The 21572-nt window shown below is 52.7% G+C and overlaps 1 protein-coding gene across 8 annotated transcripts in view; it reads right to left on the reverse strand.

Annotated features, from left to right (window-relative positions):
* MLPH (melanophilin) overlaps positions 1-21572 on the reverse strand; it is a 69911-nt gene that overhangs the window by 10250 nt on the left and 38089 nt on the right. For 3 of the 8 annotated variants that reach the window (XM_074398806.1, XM_074398804.1, XM_074398802.1), the window contains 6 exons: positions 21039-21178; positions 14628-14711; positions 8921-9106; positions 8498-8653; positions 6856-6948; positions 2996-4761 (listed from right to left, as the gene is read on the reverse strand). In XM_074398806.1, the coding sequence (XP_074254907.1) occupies positions 4489-4761; positions 6856-6948; positions 8498-8653; positions 8921-9106; positions 14628-14711; positions 21039-21178 (932 nt within the window). In that variant the 3' untranslated portion in view covers positions 2996-4488. Of the gene's footprint in view, positions 1-244; positions 346-2995; positions 4762-6855; positions 6949-8497; positions 8654-8920; positions 9107-11615; positions 12022-14627; positions 14712-21038; positions 21179-21572 lie in introns of those variants that run through there. The other 5 variants (XM_074398805.1, XM_074398803.1, XM_003936748.4 and 2 more) reach the window with 4 other exon arrangements.

A 21572-nucleotide genomic window follows, 5' to 3' on the forward strand; every position in this document is an offset into this window, starting at 1 on the left:
GTGTGGACAGCAAGTATTTGAAAATTTAAAGCTTTAGAACACAAGAAGATATTATTCTAATTTCAAAGTATTTCGGTTTTCAAGTCTCGTTGGCAAAGATTTTAGTTTACCTTTTTGATTCTCAGGTCTGAATCCTTGTTTTGTTTATCCCCACTTTGTTTGCTCTGAAGACTTAACATTAATACATAAATCTAACGGGTCACTGAATTTTAAGAACTCCTCAGAGAATGAGGAAAAACTTTACCGCGAAGGTGTGGCCGGCCATCCCTTTCCTCCCGTTGGGATTCCTCTGTGTCAGGGAGCCTCGGTACACTGATTTCCGATCAAAAGAATCATCACCTTTGCCTTCGGGGAAAACAGGAAGCAGGTGGGGCTTTATGAATCACATACTTAGCCCGGACAAATGCCTTGGCCTCCTCAGAAATTTTAAAGGTAGAATAAAAATGGACATATCCCCTTTTAAGAAGTTTCCACATTACATATTTTTAAGGAAGCATTTACATTTCAACTGTTGTGCAAATAGTTTATCCAACTTCTTTCTCCTTTGCTTTGGAGCAGGCATTAATGTTCTATCTCACTGTGGCCCTAGAAATCCTCACACGAATAAAACAGCGGAAAGGCCCATCACGCCGCACTGGTGTGAGGTCTCGGCATTTCCTTGCCTTGCTTTTCTTTACCTTCTTTCTTTTTTCTTTTCTTTTTTGTTTTTTTTGAGATGGAGTCTCGCTCTGTTGCCCAGGCTGGAGTGCAGTGGCACGATCTTGGCTCACTGCAAACTTCCTCTCCTGGGTTCAAGTGATTCTCCTGCCACAGCCTCTCCCGAGTAGCTGGAACTACAGGTGTGCACTACGGGACCTGGATAATTTTGGTATTTTTTTTAGTAGAGATGGAGTTTCACCATGTTGGCCAGGCTGGTCTCGAGCTCCTGATCGCAAGTGATCCGTCCACCTCCCAAAGTGCTGGGATTACAGGTATAAGCCACCAGGCCCAGCTTCCTTGCCTTTCCTTTAAGTTTGTGACAGGGCAACAGCCCAAGGGATCTCAGACTCTGACCCTTAGCACAGGGGCCTCTCCTGGGCCTGTGGCTGTGTAGCTAAGGGCTACACAGAGACCTGAGATCTGGCAGTGTTGGGGGCTGGCCTCTGTAGACGGGGAAAAGCCCCTGTGGCCACCCTTGGTGGAGGCCGGTGATGATGACAGGGGGACATATGAAGGGTCAGGCCTCAGCTCTGCTTTCAGACCTCGAAATGCCTGTGAGCTTCAGGGGGCCGGGGGGAGCTATTCTGGCCTTGGACTGGACGTGAGTGGTCTCTGGATAGGACAGCGTCTACCCTTCACAAAACCAGTCATACAGAAGATGCAAGGAATTGCCCCTTGTCCTCCTGCTATAAACATGAATCTCCTGGCTGGGTGCGGTGGCTTATGCCTATAATCCCAGCACTTTGGGAGGCGTGTGGATCAGCTGTCAGGAGTTTGAGACCAGCCTGGCCAACATGGTGAAACTCTGTCTCTACTAAAAATACAAAAATTAGCTGGGCATGGTGCTGGCACCTCTAATCCCGGCTTCTCCTGAGGCTGAGGTGGGAGTATCACCTGAACCTGGGAGATGGAGGTTACAGCGAGCTGAGATCGCACCACCGTACTCCAGCCTGGGCGACAGAGTGAGACCCTGTCTCAAAACCAAACCCATCCAATCCAAACCAAACCAGAAACTCCACTTGGATTTCAGCCTATGAGATGTGCTGGGAACCCCTCATGGCCAACACATAGCTCTCCAGGAACCCCTGCCGGTAGCTCCTCAGGGGGTCATCTCTGGCAAAGTCACCCTCCTGGCTGGTGATTCTGAATCTGGGATTAGCCCCAAAGGGCCTTGGGCAGCAGCTCTGTCCCAGGATTGACCTGAATGTGTGCTGGAGGCTCAGGGGGTGCAAAGAGCGAGCTGGCACAGAGGTGGGGTGGCTGATGGACAAAGAAGTGAGTGGGCTGGAAATGGGGATCGAGGTGCTGGGTGTTGCAGGGAGGCATGGAGAGCCCCGGGGCAAGGCTTCGTGCTTGGCCTTGGAGGACTTCACAAGACAGAGATGGGCATGGAGGGGTGAACCCGGGCATGGAGGGTGAACCCGGGCATGGAGGGTGAACCTGGGCATGGAGGGTGAACCTGGGCATGGAGGCACGTGCTCATGTGGCGTGCTCTGAAACCAGCATCCGCTGCGCTGTCCCAGGCATGGGAAGGAAGTGCATCCTTGGGTGGGTATGGCAGGGGCTGGCTGGTTCCAGTGTGTAACAAATGGCCCAAGTCTGCAGGCTATGCTAAGAAATCCCACTTCATTCTGCAGGCAGTCGGGAGCCAAGGATTGTTTGTGAGTAGAGGAGGGACACACACTGTCTGCTAGGACTGCAGCTGTAACAGTTTGAATGATGGTGTGTGTGAGGACAAAGCTCAGAAAACAGGGACAACAGGAGATCAATCCAACAATTGCCTGGGGACCTGAAGCAGCTCCACGGCAGAGGGCTGGACTCCGAGTGGGGAGAGGAGGTGCCAGCCTCTGGTGAGCAGTGGTTGGGCCACAAGGTGAGTAAATGAAATGAGCACACAGATACCCAAAGAACCTGGCCACGTGCGGAGGAAGCCTCACATCCCATTCGTCCAGGACAAAGCTAATGTCCTTGTCACTACCAAACCTTCAAGGAAGGCTAAATGATGTCCCCTACTTTCTGTATGAAGGCCAGAAACTGGGTACCACATCCGGACAATTTATGTAGAAAGACATGAAAATACCACCACCGTCACCGCTGCCACCAGGGCCACCTTTGCACGCTTAAAGCAGCAAGTTCCAGTTGTCTGGATCACAACTTACTGGGTCCTAAGGGTGGCCCGAGTGGCACTGGGAATGCTTTTTGGGAGTCAGGACATGAGATACGTCCCGCAGGTCACGAAGGACACACGCAGAGCTGCAACTGGCCATTTTCCTCCAGGGAGCTCATTTCCCAGGCCCATGGGGCTGTGCAGAGGAGAGGGCTCTTACCTTGACTTTTCAGGGAGTTACTGAAGTTTCTTCTCAGAAGATAGGGCACAGCCGCTGCCTAGAAGAAACAGTGGCTCCAGGCTTTACCAAATTGTGATGTTTAGGAATTGTGAACTAATTTTGGATTTCTTATGGTTCTTCCAGCTTCTAATTAACCAGGCCCACTGTTTACTGCTATCTAGCAAGATTTGAACTTTTAGCAACATTAGAATGCACATTTTCAATAAACTAAGTACTAAGTACCTGAAGTAAGAGATGCTCCGCTTTAGGGGAGCTGCCACATTTGGATGGTATGGCAGAAAGAGTACAAGTTTCCGCCCTGCAGATCTGGTTTCAAATCCCAGCACTACCCCCTTACCACTGTGTGACACAGACAATTAATTCACTTCTTATCCTCTCCGAACCTCAGTCTCCTCCTCTGTAAAATGGGTCTGTAGCTCCTGTCTTTTTTCCAGTTCATTACCTTGCTACAGTGTGATAAGAAATCTGTTCTCTGTTTGGCTTTTCAGGGAAGTGAAGACAGAGCCAAGTGGCCCAATTCCCCTAGAAATTTCTCTTGGTATCTGGCAGCCTGGGATTTTGCCTTCCTGGGTTTGTAGGCTGCTCCTAGATGCAGCTGCAGAAGCTGTCAGGCTGCGCTTCGAGGGACAAAGGTGGAAGAGCGTGGGTGTCAGGCATGGCCTGGGTGAGACACTGCTGTCACTTCCTGTCTGTGATCTTGACCAAGTTCACCTACTACCCTCAGCCGGATGGTCTGTTCATCAGAACAACAGGGTTAATCGCACTGCCTACCTGCTAGGTGCTGTAAACACCATAGAGAAAGACAGACTTTTAAAAACACTGCGTGTCACTGTGAGGAGCTGCCAGGATTGTGACGAGGAGTGGCCAGATGTTCCTCAAGGCTCCCTATGGGGCTGGGCTGCAGGTAGGGCTTGAAGCTGAAGCCCACTCCTCCTGGGGCACTGGCCACGGTATGCCTCATCTTACTCCTAACCACCCCACCTAAATGCAGGGAGCTTCTCCCTCCCAGGCTGGCTCTGCCCTCTGTGCATTGCGTCCGTGGGTCCTGCCCACAGCCCCCAACTCCCTGCGCCATTTTCGTGCACACTGGCTCCTGGATATTTTCACCTGTGGCAGCCAGCGCCTAAGTCTCCCAGATGGAGGAAGTCCCCAGGCCACGGGCCCGCTGTGCCTGTTCAGGGAAGGGCAGAAGTGCCTGGGAATGTATGTGGCCCAGGGCCTGGCTCTTACTCGGGACTGACGGGTGTGGAAGGGCTAAGTGCCGGTGACCTCACTCCTGGGTGGCGTAGTCTCCAGAGCCCCCAGGAGGACTGAGCCACAGTCAGCCTGTGTGGGTTTGCTTCGCATCGACTGCTGGCCTCCTTCCTTTCCTGTCTCACTTTCCCAGCCCCGCTACTGGGCTTTCTTGGATTTTCAACAAATGCATCAATGCAAACCCAGCTCAGTGTGTGCCCCGGAGGAAGCCAACCCACGGGAGTTGCCACGGCCTTGTGGCAATTGTGAGGGCATGGCAGCTGTGTGGGCAGCTGTGCGGACATTGCAGCTCTGCCACCCCGTGGACTCGCCACACTGCTGGAAAGGGGTGTGGTCTTCCACCTTCGTGCGGTGTCTGGGGCTTGGATGCAGTAACACATACCTTGGCCTCATTCGAAGGGTCTCCATTTGGATCCTCTGGTCTCTTTCCAACTTTCCCAGCCACTCGAGGGAGAAATATCTGGAGGATACAGAAGAGGCTTTACATTGTTGTTTAATCTCCAGCCACAGGGTGGGGCGCAGTCACGGGTCAGCTGGATGTAAGCATGGATGGTCTCTATACATGCACAGTCGGGGACGCTTGGGGTGCAGCGACGCCCCCAGTATGCCACTCCAGGGCTCTGGGCTAGGGCTGCCAGAGTGTGCAAACTAAAATACAGGATGCCCAGGGAACTTTGAATTTCAGATTGTGAAAAGAAAGTAAACCTTGGGACCCCAAAATCACTAAGCTAAAGGTGAAAGTCAAGCTGGTAACTGTTTAGGGCAAACCTGCCTCTCATTCTATTCAAAGCCATCCCTCTGAGGCTCACCTGCATATCCGATTGCTTCCTCTGCCTATTCTTATGTAAAAATGTAGTTTCACTGAGCCAGACTAAATTGTGTATTCAGTGGAAGTCTGATCAAGAACTCAAAAGAATGCAACCTTTGTCTCTTACCTACTTCTAGCCAGGAAGCCCCCACTTAGAGATGTCCCGCCTTACTGGACTGAACAAGTGTATGTCTTACACATATCGATTGACATCTCACGTCCCCCTAACATGTATAAAAGCAAACTGTACTCCCAACCACCTCGGGGACAAGTGTCAGGACTTCCTGAGGCTGTTTCATGTGTGTGAAACTTTGGCAAAGTAAACTTTCTACTGAGACCTGTCTAAGATATTTGCATTCATAAGATCAACAGCTATTTTGTGTGTGTGTGTGTGTGTGTGTGTGTGTGTGTGTGTGTGTGTGTGTAAGTCCCAGATGTTGCATGGGATATATTTATACTGGAATATTAATTGTTGATCTGAAATTTAAGGTTAACTGGGCAGCCTGTGTTTTCCCCAGTGACCCTATCTGGGACTGTCCTAAGGACATCTTTCATTCTTTTTTTTTTTTTTTTTTTTTTTTTTGAGATGGAGTTTCGCTCTTGTTACCCAGGCTGGAGTGCAATGGCGCGATCTCGGCTCACCGCAATCTCGGCCTCCTGGGTTCAGGCAATTCTCCTGCCTCAGCCTCCTGAGTAGCTGGGATTACAGGCACGCGCCACCATGCCCAGCTAATGTTTTGTATTTTTAGTAGAGACGGGGTTTCACCATGTTGATCAGGATGGTCTCGATCTCTCGACCTCGTGATCCACCCGCCTCGGCCTCCCAAAGTGCTGGGATTACAGGCTTGAGCCACCGTGCCCGGCACATCTTTCATTCTTTTGCCAACTTTCCTCATCAGGGTGGTTTTGTCTGAAGATTCCTGAATGGGATGAGGAGAGGCTCAGCCCTCTTGGGGGCTCTGGAGACACGTGGGTCACACCCCGGAGTTATTCCACTCAGGAGCGATGGCGGCCTGGCATGAGCCGCTCCTCTGATGTGAGCCTCCCGCGCCATCTGTTCTAGTCATGGCAGTGCACTAAGGCTTTCAACGTGAGGCATCGTGACCAGGCGGCTCCTTTTGGATTTTACACTGTGAATGTGTGTGTGTTTCAGATCCTCAGAGTAGAGGCTCAGAGTCCCCTCATAGGATAGAAACAACAACAAATAATAAACAAAAATGAACCCCAACAAGGGCACAGCTGACTAACTGGCTCTGAGGAAGCTCAGGCTGGACGTTCACTGGAAGGGAGGTGAGGGGCCCAGGATCCGTGCCGTCAGGCCCTCGGTGGCACGGGCGCTGTGGGGAGGCCTTGGGGGGCACCAACTCACCTGCGACGTTGTGTCTCCCACCACTTACCACTCTAGCCCCACTCATCACTGCACCCCCACTCACCACTGCACCCCCTTGCTTACCACTGCGCCCCCCACCACTGCACCCCCCACCACTGCACCCCCTTGCTCACCACTGCACCCCCCACCACTGCACCCCCCACCACTGCACCCCCACCACTGCACCCCCACCACTGCACCCCCACTCACCACTGCACCCCCACTCACCACTGCGCCCCCTTGCTCACCACTGCGCTCCCCTGCTCACCACTGCACTCCCCCATCACTGCACCCCAGCTCACCACTGCACCCTCGCTCACCACTATGCCCCCCCACTCACCACTGTGCCTCCCACTCACCATTGTGCCCCCACTCACCGGGAGGTTTGACCTCCTCCGGGGTCTTCCCGAGGGCTTCACTGTGAGCCCGGCGGCCCTCAGGGCTGCAATCCTGGATTCGATGTCTGAAACCTGAGAGAGGACAGTAGACAGCCCGTCAGACAGACACGGGAGGTCCCACCTCAAAGTCACGGACAGGAAGAGCAGCTGCCCCCAGCTCACTCCTGGAGCCAATTTTACTTGTGTTTTCCCTTAAGATTGGCGTCCCAGCCCCATGCCCATCTTGGTGGTCCCTTTGGCATTTATCTTCCATGGTTATTGAGAAGGTGGGGAGCTTTCCTTGGGGGCCACCCCAGGCAGGAGGGGGTGCATTTTCTGGAGTCTTAGGGAGTCTGGCTCCCATGAAGAGGTGGAGGAGGGGCCATGACTCGGGAGGACGGTCCTGGCTACTCTTCACCTTGCACTCGGCCACCCCCACTGGCATTATCCTTGCCCAGCTCCCCTTCCGCTCCTCCCCCCGAGTCCACTCTTCCCACAGCAGCCAGGGGCAGCTTCTGGAAACATAAACCAGGCCCCATCACCCCTACTCAGACCCTTCCAGCCCACCCTCCTCACCCTCTCCCATCACTCTGATCTGGTCTCAGGGTTTCATGACTGATACCTGCACGCGCCAAGCTCACTGCCACCCCAGGGCCCCGGCACATGCTGCTCCCTCCACCCAGGCTCCTGCCTCCTGGATTTGCCAGGCTGGCTCATTTCCCTGGCATCCCTTCTGACCGCCTTATCTGAATCGCCCTGCCCTGAGCACCCTAGGAGGTACCTTTACTGATGGTCTTCATGCACTTTACGTGAACCCAAAGGATCTGGTGTGTTTGTTTGCTATTTATCTCCTCCTACTGAAAACAGAAGCCCCAGGAAGGCAGGGGCTTGGTCTAAGGCATTTGCAGCTGTATCTTCCATGACCTACACCATGTGGCTACATTCTAGGCATTTGAAGCTTATTTGCAGAGTAAGAAGGAAGAAACGAAGGGAAAGTCCAGAGCCTGACTTGCCCCCCTAGACGGGAACAGCCCTGGGGGATGTGCCCTTTGTCCTCGGGGAGTGACAGGTGCCTGCTCATGAGAAAGGAAGCAGAGGAGGGCCACGGGGGCTGGCTGTCCCCACAGTCTGAGGGGCAGACCCTCTCCTCTCTGTAGGTCTCCGGGGAGGGCAGAGCATGCACACGCCACTTCGGCTGTCCCTGGGAGGCCCAAATGCGTTGGCTTTGCCCTTTGACCTTTATGCACTATTGATATGTTCCTCACCCAGATTCAAGCTCTGCAGCCACACTGGGACTCACAGATGCCCCTGGGACAGAGTCCAGTCCTGAGTCTGGGGCTGTCCTAAATTCCAGACCTGCTTACAGGTCAGGGATTGTGAGTTTTCAGTACTTTTTTCTTGGTAGAAACCCTGCCTGTTCCTCACCAAGCTGGAAAAAGGGAAGGGGTGGAGGGCTCAGGGGGTGGCGAGCCGGGTGAGTCCCACAGGAACCCCAGGTTCATGCCTGGCCTTCAGAGACATGCATCCCGGGCCAGTGGGGAGGGCTTGGTGTGAGCTGTTAGTCAGATGGTCCACGCCCAGCCACGGTCACCATCCGTGTTTTTGGAACCCTGTGCTTGCTCCCCTGTGCCTCCGGGGCTACCTCGCTCTCTGCCTGCCGGACTTCTGAGGCCGTCACTGCCACTCTGTCCTCCAGCTCCGACAGCTCCTCATCTGTGGTCCTGTTGTGCTGGACGGGGTCCTCGGGGCCCTGGCGGCCCTTTTCCTGTCTGTTGGTTTGATGGGCAGCCATGCCCACCTAGGAAAGAGAAGGATGGAGGCTGGCCAGCTGCAGGAGGGGGTGTGGGCTCTCATCCAGACGGGAACTCGCCCTGATGTTGCTCTCCTCTCTGAACCCTGGGAGCTGCTTGGTCAGGAGCTGGTCACCCACCATGGACCCCATCAAGGGCTCTTGGTGTCCCCATGCAGTGGCTGCCTCCCTGGGGAGAGTGGTGGCCACCTGGAACTGTCCCTTCCTGCCCCTCCCTCTGCAGGGTCCTGCTGAGACCCCTGGGGGTGGTCTCACCTCTAAGTCTGCGTGGCAGAGGGTCTCAACTGAGGTGCCCCTGTCAGGCTCTGCCTTTCCGTCCTTGGTCTCCTCTTCCTCGGAGGAGACCCCCTCATCACTGACGTTGCTGGTCAGCTCCTCCAGCTTCCTCCTCAGGGTCTCCTCCTCCACGTCGGCCTCCGTGCACACCCCAGCACCTACACCCTGACAGAACAAGCCAGTGGGTTTGTATTCGGCTAGTCGTCTGGAGCCGTGGAGCTCAAGGGCTGGCTCTGGGAGGTGGGCCTGGGCCCAGCACCCCTGGGGTTCCTGCTGAGCTCGGGCTGCCTCCCTTCTCCATGTGAGCTTGTCCACTGTGCCCCACTGGGGCCCAGTCCCAGACTCCAGAAGCAGGCTCTGCAGGGCTCGGGCTTCCCAGGGAAAGATGCCCACCACCCCTAGCTAAGACCCATCTTTTATTTTTTCCTCTCATCCTTTACATCTAAGGGTGCCTCTTGTGCGTTCCAGGTGGATGTCCTTACTCTAGGGATGGGGAGAGGGGCGTGGAGTCATGTCCTTACTCTAGGGATGGGGAGAGGGGCGTGGAGTCATGTCCTTACTCTAGGGATGGGGAGAGGGGCGTGGAGTCATGTCCTTACTCTAGGGATGGGGAGAGGGGCGTGGAGTCGTGGCTCTATGCCCACTGTCTCTCAGGGAAATGCACAGCTAGTCTTGGCTGGTCTAGCACCAGGGGCTGAACCTGCCCACACTCTGGCCAAGGACTGACTTAGCAGCTGCTGTTGGACAGTTCTCTGTGGCATGTGGTTCCTGATCACATAAAAGCAGCACTGGGCTGAGTGAGAAAGGGTCTCCTTCCACTGGCCACCTTGTCTGTGGGCGGGAGGAAGGGAGGCTAACGACGGGCTTTGTCTGTTGTGGACATCAGCCTTTCAGGAAGGGTTTTATGTGCCAGCCCTGAGAAGGTAACAGACTTAAGTGATAAAAACACAAAGTCATCCCAACTGCCTCTTACAGCCATAATGGGGCTAAGGTGTCTCACGCAGCTCCACTCTTTAAAGCTGGCTTAGGCCAAGAGCCTTGTAGACATCCTGACTCTTTTTCTCTCATCCCAAGTAGCTATTCCTGTTGGCTCTGCCTTTGCGAGGCTCCCAGGATATGTCTGTCTCATTTCTCTTTCTTGCTCTACCCGGTCCTACCACCACCTTCTCCGAGCCGGCCCTGCTGCGTCACTTCCACTCCACAGCCTGTCCTCAGGAGGACAGTGGAGCAGCCCCCGCACCCTCAGCCAGCTGTCTTCTGCTCAAGCCTCTGCACCTCTCCCATAGCAAAGGCAGAGCCTGGGAGGCTCCATCTTGCCTGACTCCGGCACCAGGTCCAGCTCCAGCCTCTCTGCTCCCAGACCTGCCTCTGTCTCACCCGTCCCGGCCACGCTGTCTCCTGCAGGTGTTTGCTCCTTGGGACCATAGGAGGGGCCGCCACACTCCATCCTAGACAGCCACATGGCATTCTGGCACCTCTGCCAGCTCTTCGGGCAAATCTCACGCTCAGTGGGAGGCATCTCATTTGAAATGGCACCCTCACCCCAGGGACCCTCTGCCTTGCTTTATTTTTCTCTGCCTTCCCCCACTTCCTGACCTGTGTTCCACTTGTTGGGTTGTGAAGGAAACCAAAATATGCCACCCCAGAATAGACTTCTGGGACATATTTCCAGCTGTTTATTCAGAGAAGCTGCAGACAGGATTGCTCCAAAAAGCTGACTTTTTTTGGTGGTGGTGGGGATTTCATCTGTGGAGGTGAGCTGAACACCAGGCAGATGGGCTTTCTCTGAGATGGGCTTTGTCAGTGCCTTAAAAGGACACTGATGCCTGATACTTACACGTGTCAGGGACACTGACAGTATGCGCTGCTGTTGATTCTTCAAGGGCAGCTTCAGGTTACTTGAGAGATTTTTAACTGCATAACCAGAAGCCCTTCCTCTCCTCGCCCTCCCGTGACTCTGTCCCCACCGCAACCCCTCAGGAAGCCCTAAGCCCTGTCCATCCTGTCTCCTGGGGTGTAAACCTCAGTCGTTCCTGCTTGGAGCCCCACATTTGCAGGACTGTCATGTTCATGTGCACAGTAACACATGGTTGGCCTTTTCCCTGTGACCCTGTCTATGATGAGTTCCCTTCAGCAGACGGGGGTCCCCCCTTCCGAGGGAAAGCTGGACATTCCTGCAGTTGTGTGTTTTCCGCCTCCTGAGTGGAAGGCAAACCCCACGAGGCCTGCGTTTTTGTCCACTTTGCTCACGGCCACCTCCCCAGCATCAGGAGCCGGTGCCGGGGGCAGAGTGGCTCCCTGCATCTCCCGACTCTTCCCAGGTGATGAAGTCACACAGGTCAGCATCACGGGCAGGAAGACAGCGCTCATTCCCTTGTCTGCTCGTTCACCTGTTCATTCACTCATCCATCCCACAATCCGAAGGCTTTCCCCTGGTCCCATGAAGTCAACTTTGAAGTGTGAGGCCAGGGCCTCGAGGAGATGCCACTTGAGGAGTTTTAGCGCCACCTTTTATCCCTTCCTCTGGGAGATGCCACCTCCCCTGACACTGGGGGCTGGGAGGGAGGGAGGGAGGGAGGGCAGGTGCTTCCACCAGGAAGTTACTCACAGGCCACGGCGCCCCTGGGCGGCATCGATCCCTCCCTCACCCGCCAAGCTGAGGATATTGCACACGATCATTTAATTTTCTATTTGGATGAAACCTATTGAGACAGATCGACAGATCTTGCTGCCTGGAGCCTCAGAGACAAACACCAAGGGGATGATTAGATTGCATTGATGAAGAAGTTGCATGCTTTAGCCAGGATGCTTCTCCACGAAGCTCCACTTTCCTGACAAAGCCCCCGAGTCCCAGAGGCCCTCAGTGGAAAAGATCGGCAGTGACGTTCAGCCTGTAAATGCTGTTGGGCCTGATATGAGCTGAACTTTGTCCCAGAGTGCATGGCGCTGAGAAACTGCAGAATCCCCACGAGGAGTGGAAGCCCAGTGCCCGTCAGGCAGGACGCAGCAGAGTGATGGGGTGAGGGGCTGGGACCTGGGGTATGCCTGGGAGACGCAGGGATTGTCTTTGCTTTGTAAGCCTGTAAATAAATTAACACACACACCACATGCACACATATACACATGTACATAAGGAAAACACATGACAACATGTGTGTGTGACAGGGACTTGAACCAGCATGACAGGACATAGCCAGGGCGACTACCTTGCCCCTGTTTGCCAGGGATTTCCAGGTGCCAGCCTTATGAGCCCCAACCAGGACGCTGGCTGCCCTAGATCCAGCCTCGGCAAGGCGGAGGGCCCGCTGCCTCTCAGGCCCAGCTCCTCGACGGCCCAGAGGGCCATGCCTGCAAGCAGTGTCCCCTCAGGGGGAGTGTGCGGACAGCACAGGTCCCATGTGGAGTCTGTGACTTCTGACTTACTTGTCCCTGGGCTGAGATTTGTATGAGCAAAAGGCCAAAGCCAGGAGGTACCAGCAAGAGCCAGAGCGAGGGTGGCCACACTTTCCCTCCTCAAGGGTGACCTGTTTCTGGGTGGGCTGCAGCCAGGGCCAGGCAGGCCGCAGTGCAGCGGGTCCCGGGTGCTGCTGAGGGACCAGCAGGGAGAGGAAGGAGTTGGGCAGGAAGGGGGTAAAGGAGGTGAGTGACAGATCTCCAGTGTCCACCTGAGAGGCAGAGCCGGGGTCCGAGTGGGACCTGGGGCACTCGGTGTTCAGCAGGGTCCTGGGGGCTGGCTGGGTGGATATGGCCCATGGGGTCCGATGGGGCTCTGGAGCCTGTGTTGGGGCCACTCTGACTCCAGTGCAGGTGAGGGTCCTTCCAGAGGCACCCTGAAGGGAGGAACGCTCTTCCCAACCTCCCTGTGCTTTCAGCCAGCCAGCGATGTGCTGAGTCTCACTCATGAGAGCCTGGGCCTCAGTTTCCTCATCTATAAACTTGGGACAGACATGTCTACTTTGCAGAGGTATTGCAGGATTAAACGAAATTATGCCACATGGTCAGCCTGGCCCTAGCAACCCATTAAAGCATGCAGCACAGTACTCCATCCCCCTACAGATAAAGGCAGCTGCGGTCCCTGCTGGACACATGGCATGCGGGCTGGGCCTCAGTCTCCCTCCACTTTGGCCAGGGTCCGAGTCTGTGCAGCGGTAGCCTCTGTGGTCTAACCTGGGGCCTGTGTGCTCTGCTTGCCACTTGGTCTCATTCCCCCAGCCTGAGCTCCACCCAGCTCTGCTTCTCTGCAGTCTTGGCCCCGAGAAAAATGAGCAGCGGCAAGGAGTGTCCTGTGGAATTAAGTCATTCACACTAAAGCTGCTGGAACTTTAAATCACCGGGAGCCTTGAGAGCAGCTATGCAGCCTGAATCAAGCAGCATGCACCTTGTTTCTGCTTTTTCCTGTAGACGATTAGGAAAGACCGAGAGATGCCAGAGATGAGACCCCCTCGAGATCGTTACCCCTACTTGTGGAGTGTTCAAGCCATCTTCCTCAAAATTAGTAAATTGTAACCTATGAACCACTACAACATAATTATGGGCTTTGTATGGAAAATGCTGTAACACTGAGAAACTTCTGTTTCTGCCTATATAAGTGAAACTTTAAATTCTCTGCTTTGGAGCACTGATCCCATTCCTTTGGAGTCTGTGTGGCCCAGAAGGCTATCCTCAAACTTTGTGCTCCAATAAACTCAATACTTAATCGTATTTTCTGAATCTCCTTATCTCAGTGCCCAGGTGCTAGGTGTGTGGCTATAACTCAGCTGGAATGGAGGGCTGGGCCCCCCTCCCTCTGCACTCCCAGCTGTCTAGCTGCCTGTCTCTCAGACACAAAAGCACATACACACACATGCCCGTGCACTCTCACAGCAGGCCATGGTTTGTTTTATTTACTCCCCATCAGGTTGCCTTGGTGCGCTGTTGTGGTATCAATGTGTCCCCTAAAGTTCACGTGATGGGAACTCAATCCTCAGTGCAATAGTGTTGAGAGGTGGGGCCTTCAAGAGGTGATTAGGTCATGAGGCCTGTGCCTTCATCAATGGATTAATATCATTATTGAAGGAATGAATTTGTTATTCATTCCAGGGTGGTTATAAAAGAGAGTTCGGTCCTGCTTTGCTTTCTGTCTCTCCTGTGCTCTGTCACCATGTGCCACATGGTGACACAGCAAGAAGGCCCTTCACCAGATGCCACCCCTTGATCTTAGACTTCCCCGTCTCCAAGACCATGAGCCAAATACATTTCTGCTCATTATAAATGACTCAGTCTGTGGTATTTTGTTACAGCTGCATATGGCGGGCTACGCTGTGCCGATCATACATTCACAAACGTGGTGCAGAGGGAGACTCCCTTCTGCTTTGGTTGCTGGACCTCAGAGCTGCTGGGCCAAGCAAGTTTCCTCCCATCTCCAGTTATGTCCCCTGGGAAGGCTGTTACACCCGTGCACCCTCCAAGCTGTCTCTCATTCAAGCTCTGGGTAGGAGGGGTGGTGGCAGGCCTGGATGGGACAGATGACTTCACTCAGGATATGTGGTAGGAATCACCCGGCCCTCTGAGTACTGCACACAGAACCCAAGCTTACAAACAGCAAAATCTCAAGAAACTCTTCTCCTAAAAGCCCATGTCACACCTCAGCCTCCTTTAGCTAAGGAGCTGTGGGGGCTCTTTCTCCTTGCCCAGCCCCTGGTGTTACCTTGGCCAAGGGAGGCACAACTGTGTTCTCCAGGTGGGTCAGCAGGCGTTCCACAGCTGAAATACGCCTATTCAGCTCAAAGATCTGCAGCAGAAGGAGAGAAACAGTGGGCAGAAGACCCCTGGCTCCCACCAGCAAGACTCTGGCACCCACCACCTTGGAAGCACCAAATTCCCAAGAAGTGGACGGAGAGCTAAGGCCACCAGCCACGACGTGGCCTGGGAAGGTTAACTGTGAAACCTATTTCTGACACCAAGAGTTCTGGAACACCAAGCAAAACCTTGGAGCAAAACCGAGAGAGGGGAGAGTGGGGAGGGCGAAAGCGGCAGGAGAGGAGCTGAGTTCAGCAGGACAAGGAGCTGAATCTGGACGGTTGTGATGGTGTCATCACTGTGGACAGCCACTGTCACCGCCGATACTGAGCAGCACAGGAAGACATCAGTTAATTATGCCGCAGTGATCAAACTCACAGTCATTAGCTAGTAAGAGCCTTGGGTCACTCGTGGGCTGGGAGGCAAGGCCCTTCAGGCGACAACCTAAATGGACCAGAAGTATGACTTGCTCATCCCTTGAGTCACCAGACTCTTGAGTCACCCAAAGTCTATTAGCTCCCAGACGGAGACATGAGAAATCAATTTTCTAGTTTTCTTCCTTGCCCAGCAGATGCATCTTTCCTGCCATTATCTTGTTTACGGCTCACCTGGCTTTAAAAGAGGGCGGTGGTGCTTGTGGGGTGTTAAGATGCGTTTGCACTGTTTGGTCCATAATTACTTTAATCTTCACAGCACCAAGGGCTTTGAGTGGGCAAATCTGCCCGAAGAGCATGCTTGGCTGAGAAATGTCAACACTAGGGTTTCGATTAGACCTTGGCCCATGCCTTGAGGAGCCACTGGTGACAGTCATGAGATTCAGAAAATATGAGTAAGTATTAATATACCAAGTTTATCAGAACAAAGGCTTGATGGTGGCCACCCAGAAACACGGACTCCAAACAAATGGGGTCCAAAGCGGACTAGTGGCTTCACCTACGTAGAAATTTTAGCAGGATCACAACCTTGCAGAGAAACGGTGACCCGGGGGGCCTCTGTTGAGGCCTCTGGTCCCGTTGAGCATCTGCAGAAGCAGAGATCAATACTCTGGGGAGAGAGCACTCAGCAGACAGCCTCTGTCTCCCAGAAGTGGTAGGCTTGGCACACATGGGGACTCAGGAGAGGACAACGGTCCCCCAGCCAGCACCTGACACCGTCTCTGGGAAATGTCACATCCAGAGTGGAAGAGATGGGGACATGCCCACGAGGAGAAAGTGGAAGCAGGGTGGAGGAGGCTGGGGTCGGGGGAGGTGGGCAGGAGCTAAAGGTGGGTGGGGGCAGCTGGGAGCCAGGGGGAGGTCTGCAGGGAAGAGCGGGAGGTGAGCTCAGCACCCTGCTTTCTGACAAGGCTCTGGCAGTGTCCAGGCTCCTTCACCGAGGAGGTGATAACACAGAAACAATGAGTATGATGCCCCCCTGGTTCCGGGAGCGCTAGGCCCCTTTCAGACAAGCCCACAGTGCAGATGCAGCGGCTCCTCCTCTGCTCCTGACCGCCTAAGTGGTGTGGGCACGAATGCAGACACGCTGGCAAAAATCAGGTGCTCATTCCACCTGTTGAAAATAGAGAGGGAACTTCGCCCCACTGCCCCCTTTCTTCCAGAGCTCCTTTCGCTGCTTTTTCCAAATATGTGTAAATCTTTATAATGGCGAAAAAGCCTCCCTCCAGTCTCAAAACTCCACCTGGGAACTGTGGTTTTGAAATGGAAACATCCCTGGAGATAACCCTAGCTCCCAGATCCCAAGAGGGGTTTAAGAGGTTAACTTCTACCTTTTTTTTAAATCCTCCTTTAAATAATTAAGACCAAACAGCATCAGAGATAAGGGTGCCCCAGGTCTCTGTTCCTTCGCAAGGCTGTGATCCTGTTAAAATTTCTACATAGGTGAGACCTTCACTAGTCCACTTTGGACTCCACGCATTTGGAGCCTGTGTTTCCGGGTGGCCATGTCAAGCCTTCGTTCTGATAAACTTGACATATTAATACTTACTCATATTTTCTGAATCTCATTATTTAGGGTTGACAAAGTAAACACAAGCTAATAGGAACACACAGAGAGAAACAATTCCAGAGGCAGGATATATAGACATGAACGTGAGAATCATTCCAAGCAGGAATAAAGGATAATGGGTTTCAGCAGGGTTGGATACCATGATGTGTATTTTACTAAAGGCTAATAAGTTGCTAAATTAAAGGTTCACTGAAAATAGACAACTTGATTCTCATCTCCATCCTACTGTCTTCAGACTAGGAAGCTGGAAGATGCTCAGCCAGCCACAGGTCTCTACCTGGCCACCCTGGGAGGTCTCTACCTGGCCACATGGAGGAAGTCTCTACTCTGGCCGCACTGGGGGTCTTTATCCTGGGCACACCGGAGAGGTCTCCATCCTGGGCGTACTGGGGAGGTCACCATCCTGTCCTCACCAGAGAGGTCTCTATTCTGGCCACCCTGGTCCTCTGTTGCCCCCTGCAGCCACAGGTCCCTGGATGAACTTGGCTGGGTTGGCTCTTCCCCTTTTCTCGGAATAACTGTAGAATGTGCCAAGAAAGCCACCCCCTGGTATCAGGAAGAACCGTGTGGACTGTCCAGAGCCCAGGCTCCAGAACTGGATTCCTTCGGCCCAGTGATCCCGGTTTCCCAGGTCTGTCCTGGCAGCCCTGGTCCTCCACTGTTCGCTGCAGCCACAGGTCCCTGGACAGACTTGGCTGAGTCGGCTTTCTGGGATCCCCCAGCTGCTGTCTGACGTGGGGCGCTTGCCTCCGAGGCTCCACCCTTCCCGAAGCTTCCCTGAGCCTGGGGGTCCTGCTGCCTGTCTGTGAGCCATGAAGTTGCTCTGCCCGACGTGTGCGTGTTCCATGTCACAGAACTAGACCTGTGACCGCAAGTGTGGAGGCGTGACCGCTGTGGCCCTGGGGCTGCCCTGAGTCCCACCGGAGCTCAGCACACCTGCAGTTTCCAAGTCCTCTCAGGACAGACACGGCAGGGGCCAAGCCAGCCACTCCCTGATTTGAATCAAAGAACACCTCCTTGCATCAGGGCCTTACTTGCTGTTACATAAAAGGAGTCGTATGCCTCAGGAACTGCGGGCCTCAGGAGGTGAAGTGACCATAAGCAGTCTTCACGCAGACCTTCTCAGGGCCTTCATGCTGGCTCGGATGGGGCAGGGGTGCTTCTTTCAGAGATTAAGTGGGCCCTCAAGGAAGCTGGTGCAGGAGAAACTTTCAGACCAGGGCTGAGGAAGCTTCTAAATGACAGTACAGTAAAAAGCCAGCCGAGGGCACTGACTCCAGAGAGATGCCGAGTTCAGAAACTGCACGCTTCTGTCCCGTGGACACTGGCCCAATTCTAGAACCCAAACCCCTGTGATTTCCCATAGGGCCATGCTAGAAAGGCTCTTTGTGAAATTCTGGTGCTCATTTTCCGCAGATCACTTCTCTGGGTGCAGAAGCGAAGTGACAGGAGGTTGGAAGAACCCCTCACCTACCACGCGTGTGAAGGTCTGGCCCTGTGAGAACAGCCGCAGGACAGATTTTCTGCTGGATGGGGGCTCAGAAAAGCCTGGGGCCACTGGGTCCTTTTCCCCGTTGCCCACTCCTGAGCCAGCGCTGGCCTAGTGACTGCCTTGGGACGGGGCTCTGCAGCCCTGTGGCTGTAGAGCTGGCTGATGCTTCATCTCGAGTAGTCCTGTGCACTGAAGGGCCAGGATGCTGGAGAAACCCTAGACCCTGCACAACAGCCTCCTCGTGCCCCGCCCAGCTCGCCTGCCCCTCGAGCACCCCAGCCGTGCACCCTCTGCCTCCTTGCCGCTTCCAGGCCTTTCCTGACAAGGCTCAGCATTCACTTAGCCTCCCTCCTGACAGCCCAGAGCCCACAGGCCCTGAAGGGAAGCTCCGCAGAGGCATTTCCTTTCCCAGATCTCCCAGGAGGAGGGAGGAGGGGCTCTGTGCCAGGCACCACTGTGCCCATGGAGCTAGACCTACACTCATCCAGGCTCCAGAAGATGTGCCCGAGACCAGCCTTGGTGATGCTGCGCTTCCTGTCTCCATTCAGAGCTCTGCCACTCCCTCTTCTCTGGGTTTCGTGCCTCTAGGGACATTAGTGACGGAACAGCCCCCATCCCATGATTACAATGCCGGAGTCAAGGCTCTAACAGAGACATGAATAGCCTGTGTCTTTCTTTGCCTTAAACAATCTAGTGGTCGTGATGTTCTCAGATGAAACAATATTGCCTTTCTCCCAGTAACATGAACTTGCTCAAATAGAAATCAGCTGACTCAACAGAATCATTTAAATGCAGTGAGGGGAATTCAGGGTACTTAAATAAATCTTGTGATTAATTATTTCATAAGTCAATGTGTACAGTCTGAGTGATTCTACTAAGTTAACCGGTGTTAAGTATTATGAGCAGAGTTTCTTAATGCCTATATAAAGCCTGCTAAAGGGCTGGGTGCGGTGGCTCACGCCTGCAGTCCCGACACTTCGGGAGGCTGAGGTGGGTAGATCATTTGAGGTCAAGAGTTCGAGACCAGCCTGGCCAACATGGTAAAACCCCCTTTCTACTAAAAATACAAAAGTTAGCAGGGCATGCTGGTAGGTGCCTGTAATGCCAGCTAATCAGGAGGCTGAGACAGGAGACTCGCTTGAACCCAGGAGGGAGAGGTTGCAGTGAGCTGAGATGGCGCCACTGCACTCCAGCCTGGGGGACAGAGCGAGGCTGCTAAGTCTAAGAGTGAGCTAAGTCTTGCTCTTTTATTTTTAAAAATAAAACCTAAGGGCTTCACATACTGGCCAGATTATTTCCTCCTCTTGTAAAATATATAATACTTGATTGAGAATAAAATATGTATTTTCACGAGAAGGAATGAAGCATCCATATATGCTACAGCGTGGATGGACCTGGAGAGTATTCTGCTCAGTGAAAGGAGCCAGTGACAATAGGCCAGATGTCCTCTGTGTGTCCACTTACATGAAATGTCTGGAATAGTCAAATCCATGGAGACAGAAGGAAGACTGCTGGTTGTCAGAGGCTGGGGCAAGGGAGATTGGGGAGTAACTGGTTAATGGGTGTGGGATTCTTTGGGGGGTGAATTAGAGGTGGTGGTTACACAACACTGTAAGTGCACTGTCACTGAACTGTATACCTTAAAAGTTAATTTTTTGGCTGGGCGTGGTGGCTCACACCTGTAATCTCAGCACTTAGGGAGGCCAAGATGGGTGAATCACCTGAGGTTAGGAGTTTGAAGCCAGCCTGGCCAATATGGCAAAACTCTGTCTCTACCAAAAATACAAAAATTAGCTGGGTGTGGTGGTGTGCACCTATATTCCTAGCTACTTGGGAGGCTGAGGAAAGAGAATTGCTTGAACCCGGGAGGCAGAGTTTGCAGTTAGCTGAGATGGTACCATTGCATTCCAGCTTGGGCCACAGAGTAAGACTATGTCTCAAAAAAACAAAAATCAAAAAACAAAACTAAAAAATATTTTTGAAGACTAAAGATTATTTATTTTCTCCTAAATTCCATAAAATATGTGTTACTTCTTTCAAATTTTTAAATTATAAAATACCATATTAAAACTTTATCCTTTTAATCATTTTCAAGGCATTAAGTATATTCACATTGTTGTATAACTGCCATCACCATCCATCTCCAGAACTACTTCATCCTGCAAAACAGAGACTCTATGCCCATTCAGCACCAACTCCCCACCCCCCTGACCCAGCCCCTGGTGACCACTATTATAGTTTCTGTCTCTATGAATTTGACTAAGAACCTCAGACAAGTGGAATCATACAGTCTCTGTCCAAAGTGACCAGTTTATTTCACTTAGCATAATGTTCTCAAGGTTCATCCATGGTGTAGCATGTGTCAGCATCTCCTTCCTTTTCAGGGGTGAATAATATTCCATGTTGTGTATGCGCTGTGTTTTGTTTACCTATGCGTCTGTTGATGGATGCTTGGGTTGCTTCCACCTTTTGGTTATTACAAAAAATGCTGCCATGAACACGGGGACACAAATGTCTTTTTCTGTCCCTGTTTTCCAGTTTTGGGGGCATAAACCAAGAGGTGGAATTGCTGGATCACATGGAAACCCTATTTTAAATTTTATGGTTAATTATTATTAACCATACCGAGATGGTTAATTTTCTGTTATGTGAATTCACTTCCATAAAAAATATTGTGGTGACCTATCTCCATTAAGTAGGCTTGTGGAATTTCACACCCTAAAAGTATTCAAAGCTTTAATTTCTCTAAAGCGACTTGGTGTGGAGGCGAAAAGACTCCACCCAAAGAAACGACAAGATGGAAGCCTTTCCAGCCACCATTACCTGACTCTCAGAGGACGTCCGGCCTCTCCGCTTGGAATGATGGGAGGCCGCCATGTGAGCCCAGATGCCTTCCTCGTCAGAGGTATCCACGTCGGCCAAGTACTGCGGGGGCAGCTGCTCCTTCCTGATGACATTTGGCCCTTTGGAGCAAGAGTGGGTTTGAATTACTTGGAGCGAAAAGCTGAAAGCCAATGGACGTGTTTAGTCCAGTGAAGAAAAAGGAGAGCTCAAAGAAAATAAAGACATAATGATGTCCCTCTGATGTCACAGGGATGAGGTTCCAAAGTCACAGTAAGAATGGAGCCGATTCCACGATCACACACAAAGATCTTCAGGAAAAAAGAGGCCTTCGCCTGACAGTATGGGTGGGAGTTAAGAGTGGACATATTTTGCATGCTTGCGAAGCAAAGTAACGTGATTCCCAATTTCAAATTGCAAATAACGCCTGATTCCATGAGGATGAGGTCATAAATGCATTGTTTTAAGCCACATTTTACATTTGTGATAATTTGCTATGTAGTCAACAGATTCAGC

The sequence above is a fragment of the Saimiri boliviensis genome, chromosome 5 (genome assembly GCF_048565385.1).
Source record: "Saimiri boliviensis isolate mSaiBol1 chromosome 5, mSaiBol1.pri, whole genome shotgun sequence".
Classification (NCBI taxonomy): Eukaryota; Metazoa; Chordata; class Mammalia; order Primates; family Cebidae; genus Saimiri; species Saimiri boliviensis.